General features: G+C 43.2%; 1 protein-coding gene across 3 annotated transcripts in view; it reads left to right on the top strand.

Moving 5' to 3' along the window:
* The window catches only part of ALS2 (alsin Rho guanine nucleotide exchange factor ALS2), a 41,717-nt gene extending 34,567 nt beyond the window's left edge, over positions 1-7,150 (top strand). For all 3 annotated transcript variants that reach the window (XM_065840823.2, XM_065840822.2, XM_065840821.2), the window contains 10 exons: positions 89-256; positions 519-636; positions 1,198-1,355; positions 1,601-1,723; positions 1,985-2,161; positions 2,566-2,611; positions 3,559-3,620; positions 4,188-4,337; positions 4,573-4,669; positions 6,013-7,150. In XM_065840823.2, coding sequence (XP_065696895.1) covers positions 89-256; positions 519-636; positions 1,198-1,355; positions 1,601-1,723; positions 1,985-2,161; positions 2,566-2,611; positions 3,559-3,620; positions 4,188-4,337; positions 4,573-4,669; positions 6,013-6,051 — 1,138 coding nt within the window. In that variant the 3' untranslated portion in view covers positions 6,052-7,150. The remainder of the gene's footprint in view (positions 1-88; positions 257-518; positions 637-1,197; positions 1,356-1,600; positions 1,724-1,984; positions 2,162-2,565; positions 2,612-3,558; positions 3,621-4,187; positions 4,338-4,572; positions 4,670-6,012) is intronic.
* The last annotated feature ends 40 nt before the right edge of the window (positions 7,151-7,190 follow it).

The following is a 7,190-nucleotide window of genomic DNA, read 5'->3' on the forward strand; positions in this document are numbered from 1 at the left end:
TGTAGGTTGACGTTAGCCGTAGGTGGTTTCCTAGGTGAATGTGTTGTTTCACAACTGATTTGAACAGACTAACGGTTGCCTTTGTTAGGCGGAAGCTGGGGATGCTGGCGGTGCCCCCCGATGAGAAGTGGAAGGCAGTGTTTGAAGAGTGCTGGAGCCAGCTGGGCTGCGACAGCCCGGGCCAGGGCGACCGCTGGAAAGCTTGGGACAACATCGCTGTGGCCCTGACCACCAACCGGCGCCAGCACAGGGACAGGTTGGTTCCCAGGGAGCGTGGGCGGCAAGGTGAACACAGCATCCGGGGGAAAAACTGCAATCACACTCTGCTCCAGACTTTAACTATAAAAGTTCACTTAAAACAAGAAAAATGAATCCTAAACAAAATCAGAACTCTTAATACTCTGCGCTCTAAACTGTTTTGGGGAGAATTAGTTCAGTTGTTAGCTTCACAAGTTTTTTCCCTACTGTGTGTCTAATTAATGATCTGTACAATGTCTTTGTCCTTTTTCTAAATGCAGCCCAGAATTATTGAGCCGCTCACATACTCAGACACTGGAAAGTTTGGAATTCATTCCACAACACATTGGTGCCTTCACCCTGGAAAAATATGAAAATATCAAAAAATATTTGATAAAGGTATTGTGACTCTCAGCTGTTCGCGTAGCTTGTTGATAAGGCATGATGTCAAGCTCATTTTGTAAGAGCTTTCCTTAATTCCTTCCATGTTTGCGCTCTTGTAATCCGGGTTGTATTAATTGCTGTTTACTCATAACTTCAGAATTTATTGAAATGAAATCTACGACTAAGATTAAAACCATTATATAACTAATGGATACTGCCTTAAAGTCAGTTGCTGCTCAGTTACTGGTTAATTCTTATACATTGGATCTCAGAAAAGTATCATGAAATACTTGCTAATTGTGTGTATTAATTTAGTAATGCTGGACACATGACTTGTCTGAGCAGTAGCACAAGTTCTTGTACTGCCTTGACTCCTCTATGAGCTGTATTCAGCTAATATATGAATTTTCTAGTCCAAATGGCTATTTGTTAAACACAGCTCACTTTTAATGTAGTTGTAGTTGGTGTGCTGCTTTTTTTTCCCTGGTGTTGGATCTCTGGCCCATTTCTCTTGAATTCCATTGGGTTTTTTGTCTGGCATTGACCCAAGCGGCCAATGAATGTGTTTTGTCTCAGGCTTGTGATACTCCTCTGCATCCACTGGGCAAGCTGCTGGAAACGCTCGTAGCCGTCTACAGGATGACCTACGTTGGCGTAGGCGCTAACCGGCGGTTGCTGCAGGAGGCCGTCAGGGAGATCAAGTCCTACCTCAAGCGCATCTTCCAGTTGGTTAGGTAACGTGGCTCTAATTTTCAAGTCAAACCGCGACTGAATTAGGTAAAGATGCCTTGTGTGTTGAAACTGTCTAGCGTTCGTGCCGGTGCCTTTTCTCTGGTTTAGGGGTTGCTGTGCTCTCTGAATCCACCGTGGATTATTTCAGCTGACTGTTCCTTCCTCTCCAATCTCGCCTTCTGATGCTGTGATTTGCAGAAACTTCTTGAAGTGAAATCGTGACGTTTTTCTGTGTGTTGCCATTTAGGTTCTTGTTTCCTGATCTCCCAGAAGAGGGCAGCACGATTCCATTCGTGGCACCAGAGACAAAGGGAAGGCGATCGTTTTGCAGTGCGAAATCTGATTCCAGATCAGAGTCTCCTGAGCCAGGGTACATAAAGCGAAACAAACTCCAACTAGAGAAGGCTTAAAACACCTAAACCACAAAAAAAACCCCACCACAACAGCTTCTCCAACCCCAAACCCACCTGTATGTGGGCCGTATCTTAACACGGAAATAGAACAGGCTCATACTAAATGAAAGATTTTTTCCAATGGTTCCTTTTTCCATTTAGTTTTTATAGATAATTAGGCTTTTAAAATGTCTTCTTCTTCAAGCCACCCCCCCTTTAATTTATTTATTGCTTTACAGCTATGTGGTAACCAGTTTTGGGTTGCTGCTCCCTGTGCTGCTGCCACGGCTCTACCCTCCTCTCTTCATGTTGTACGCCTTAGACAACGAGCGGGAGGAAGATATTTACTGGGAATGTGTTCTTCGTCTAAACAAACAAACTGATCTGGCTCTTCTGAGTTTTCTTGGAGTGCAAGTGTGAGTATGTTTCAACAGTGAGACAGAACTTAGGAAAACATCATGGCATGCAATCAGATAAAGCAACTCAAAAGAAATCCTATTGTGGGTAGTGCTTTTATTTGATAAAAAATGCATCTAAACGTATTTCTAAGCTAGTTGGTATGGTTGTGGGAGGGAGTCAAAACTTCCCATTTCCAAAAAGAGGTGGAGGATGGAGGGAAAGGAAGAAAAGACTGGCCTAGCTACAACACCAGGGCAAGACATTTCACATTAGACTGTTTTCCAGCTCTTTGTGCTAGATATAGTCATCCTGTAGAAAGAACTGTTGCGTCACGTAGAACAACATGATGGCTTTATTTTCCTAAGGTGAAAAATGCTTTAAGAGTTTGCTCTCTCAATAGACTGCGGTGGGTTTCTTGCAGGAAATTTTGGCCAGGAACCGTATCCGTCCTTGGAGAGAGTCGGAAGGTACGTTGGTTGGGCCTTGGCCCAGTGCTTCCTTCAGGAACCCGCGGTCGTGAACAGGCAGTGAAAGAATTGTTGGCCAGGCTTTCTGCTTAAGACATGCTATGCTGTCTTATTTCTCTAAAATTTGTCTCCTACTTAAAAGCTACATTAGTGATTTCTCACAACAGCTGTCAGTTGAGCTTTGACACTGGCTTATTTGGTAACAAATCCTAATTTGGGAAGACATTTGTTTGGTCTCCAATTATGGAAGCATGAGAATAAATGTCTACCAAGGAAATTTTCAAGCTGCTTGATTAAGAGAGTTATACTATTGTGTATTTTCTGATTAGGAGAAGAATTGTATTGTTTTTATTCTTAAGCATGACCTGGCTGAAAGTGGTTGAGCACTTTCTAAGTTCGGAAGGACGTTGTGTTTTTCTGCATCTCTTCTCTGTCCAGTTTCCTCATTTCTGTGAATTTCTCTGGGTCTTTTTGCATCCACCCATTTTCTACCTGCTCCATTTAGAAAGACTGAGGCTCAGTTGCATATTAAGAACTAACATTTATTTGTTCTCTTCTGCGTGTTCCAAGTCCGAGTCTCTGATTATTGATTGCTATGACTTCTCTAGGCTTCAACCATTCTGGTCCTACAGTTCCCTCCTAATTGTTAACCGTTAAGATTTAACGATTCTCAGTGTTACTTGAGCTGGAAGATATCCAAAACCATCACTGATTCTTGTAACATGCCAAGGAATTCAGTAGAAGTTTTTCTGAATTTGAAGTGAAACTCGTTCACATGACATGTTGGCAGATTTCCTGGATGCCTTTAGTGTCCACGCACACTCCCCTTTGCAGTGGAAAACCGAAAGAAAAGTCTCTTGTGCCAGTGTTGTATGAGATGCTGCTTTTCTTTTGCTGAATAGTGGGATTGTTCAACCTGCCCGATCAATCTTCTCATGACTACACAGGTATCATCAAGCACAAAAGACACCTGCTTTGCCTCTGCAGTTGAATGTTTGCAGCAAATCAGGTAATTATCTGAAAATTGCCTTTAGTGTTGTACTGCTCCTGCTCTAGAGTATCTAGTTTACTCGACTGTGATCTTTACCTGTCACCTGTTCTTTCACCTTCGTAAGAGACGTCACCAAGAAGTTTCAGAGTTCCTACTAAAACTGTTAGCAAATTCTCCCAAATGGGGAATGAGGTATAGCTCCATAAAATGTGACTGAGAATCAGAAGCGTGAGGATGTCTAATCAAATATGTGCGGGTTTCTAAACAGTTATAGCAAAATGACCTATGTGTGGGGGCTTTGCTGTGTCTGTTAGCTGACAGGAGGAACTCTGCTGTAAGAACAGAAGTTACAAAGGTTTTAGAAAGGCATTTTTCCCACTGTGCAGACAGTCTCACTTGCAATCCTGTGCCTCGGCCCAGCAATTCCAGCCTGGGGCACTGCCCAGCCTGGGCCGTTGTGGGGTGATGGGTCTGGTTCATCTTCTTGGGCAGGGGGACACGCTAGCCAGAAAACTCTCTTCCCAGTTGAGATGCAGATACGTAGCTGCTTCTTGTTGTCCTGGTTTGCCCTTGCTCTCTGAACAGCACCACGTTTACCCCAGCTGCCAAGTTGAAGGTGATCCAGCAGACTTTTGAAGAGATCTCTCAGAATGTACTCGAGACGCTTCAGGAAGATTTTCTGTGGTCCATGGATGACTTATTTCCTGTTTTTCTCTATGTGGTGCTACGAGCCAGGTAGGCACTACTTGTACCTGTATTAAACACTCCTCCTTCCCGTCATCAGACTGCTTGCTAGCTTTTCCTGACTCCCTGAATTTTCTGGTTTGGCTGTTTGCTTTGGCCTGAAAAGATTTTGCACAGTTAGCTGTGAAATGACCTTGAGCTCAGAACGAGGTTAGGGGAAAGCAGCTTTTTGCACACCACCATGTACAAGTCTTTTGTTCACCTGTTCTCTTTCCGTGCCACTCAGGATAAGGAATTTGGGGTCTGAGGTGCACTTAATCGAAGACCTGATGGATCCTTACCTGCAGCATGGGGAGCAAGGCATCATGTTCACTACATTGAAGGTATGAAAACTATTCAGGGTTATTAAAAGCTTTCTTTGGGACTTAATCAGCTTGGAGCAATGATGGTCAGCTTAGGACAGTTTTATGAACATAAGGTTGTAACTTTGACATTTTAATTGAAGATTTAGCTAGGATGAGAAAGGAGACTTAGGGCTTAGGATAACCTAACAGTTGCGGGTATTGCTAATAAAATGGTGCAATGTGCAAATGTACTTGATTCAGATGTCTAATATTGGTTGTTGTTGACTGTTCCAAACGCTCACCTGTAGCTGTCCTTGCCCTACAACAAAACAAACCTTATTCCCTTCATAAAAACTGGAATGAAGTGCTGCTTTGGAGATCAGCCGTTCCAATAATGTTCGAGTCTAACATTACATCTAGCTGTTTCAGGAATTCAATTTTGAAAAACCAAGAAAACCCTTTTTATTGTGTCACTGTCCACATTGTATTTAGCATTCTTCTCAAGTATGGAAAAAGGGAGAGAATCTGTTTTGATGCATATCCTCCATAGTGGAAACGGGTTGTTTTGGTACCTCAGAACCGTTCAGACAAGTGGGTTTGTGACAGTTCAGCTTGGTGCGGCTTTTTAGTGGGGTTGTTTTGGAGGGAGACCATTAACCTGCAACTGAGCTGCTAGGTGAACATGACTGTGTTTTCTGTCTGTGAAAACTGGAAATAGGTGTGTGCGGAGGATTTTTCTTGTTATTTTTTGTAGTGCTGCAAAAAGGCAAGGTTTGAGTTGGTTAAAATCTATCAGGGAATCTATGTAGTAGAAGCAGAACCTTGTTTTCCATGTGTACAGGCGTTGTCTGAGACATCTATGTTGCTATTTCTGGTCATGACTGAGCCAGTGCATATTTGAGCCAGCATTAAGGAGTGAACAGCTATCAAGCAGCAGGTCGGGTTATTGATCCGGACGAAGGAAATCTTTGCTTTTCAGTCAGAGTGCTTTTGAAACACTTAGCGCCCGCACCCTTGTCCTGTAAGAAGAGATTTTTCTTTATCCTGGGGTCCTTCTGTCAAGGGACAAAGACAGACTTGTGAGGAAAAAACATAATGTACTTCATTGTGACGGAGCTGGGATCTGTGGCAGTATTCAGTCCTGGATGGTGCTGTCTTGCTTCACTAAGAGTTGGCCACAGTTTGTAACTTTAAATCTGTTTTTTGCTGGTTTACTTATCAGAAGATTGTGGTGTGTTGAGCGTCACCGTCATCCCTGTGTGTAAAAAGCCTAGTGCTCAGTTTTCTTGGGTGGAGAAAATAACCAACCTTGGTGTGTGTGATGTTTTCTCAGCTTGCTGAGATCTGCTATGTGTGCTAAAATGAGCTTTGTTTTAATTCAGGCATGTTACTACCAGATTCAACATGAAAAGCTTACCTAGACCGTCATTTACCGCCTGGCTCTGTGGGATAATCTGCACAGTGAAACTTCACTCACTTCCCTGAAGTGGCGCTTGGAAAACCCTCTGCTGCAGTTCTCTTGCCACAGATGAAGAACAGTTTTGGTTGTTTCTTCAGAACTTCAAGATTGGAGAACTGCAGCCAGAGGCTGCCTAGGAAGTGGTGGTGAAGACTTGGTTTGTCAAGCACTTGCCAAGAAGAACTAAAGTCCTGTTGTAACGGGACGGTGATTGACTCCTTTGCGATCAGCAATGCTGCGAACAGGCATCTCCTGGACTCCGTGTGAGAGTCTGGACCGCGTGGCTTCTAAAGCGCTGGGTTCGTTTTTATGATCCCCGGGTTGTCAACAGAGACGTTGAAAGAGAATGAGTTGCACCGCAGAACCATTCAGTCTTCCTGAATTAAGCCCATATGTTTATTTAAAAAAATAGAAATAATGTTAGTATTTATAATGGGTAACCTATAGTGTGTTTGGCTGTAAAGGTTTTGAACAGAATTGCTGAATTAATGTGCTGTTGTGGAAATAATCGCACTGTTATGGACTTCCCTGTTTACTAGAGTTATAAATATGAAGGCATTCACCGTTCTTTCTGTTTATGAAATAAATAAAAGGCACTGACCAGCTGAGATGTTGGCACTGAATTAGGCCTGAGGACACACGTGTTCTCTGGAAGCCCCTGCTCTTCAACAACCCCGCCTCTGGTTTAGGTTTGACACTTTTACCTCTTAACTCGTGTGTGTGAGTGAAAAAAGCTCTTTCCCCCGGGGATCTGTGCGTGTGCTGTGCTGTGTGGTTACCTCGATTTATACCAGTAACGGCCAGGGCTCGTTTGGGTAGTGCAGCTCCTGTTCGTTACCACGGCTGACTCAAAAACGGGGTGGGAGGAACAGACTCGTAGGGCATTATAATGGCTTAAGTTCTGTCAAACTGCCATGGGTAACGCTAATTGTATTTTTAAATAGTAACCATGGCTTGTGTGTTGGCACCTCGGTGGAGAGAAACCATACATCAAAATACTGTTTTGAACAGTGACTGTCATGTAGCAATTTTCATAATAAAGTAAAAAAGATTGGTCTTTCCGAAGTTGTTTTTAGTTCCATTGGAGAAGGGGAAAGAGTA

The sequence above is a fragment of the Patagioenas fasciata genome, chromosome 7 (genome assembly GCF_037038585.1).
Source record: "Patagioenas fasciata isolate bPatFas1 chromosome 7, bPatFas1.hap1, whole genome shotgun sequence".
In the NCBI taxonomy this organism is placed as follows: Eukaryota; Metazoa; Chordata; class Aves; order Columbiformes; family Columbidae; genus Patagioenas; species Patagioenas fasciata.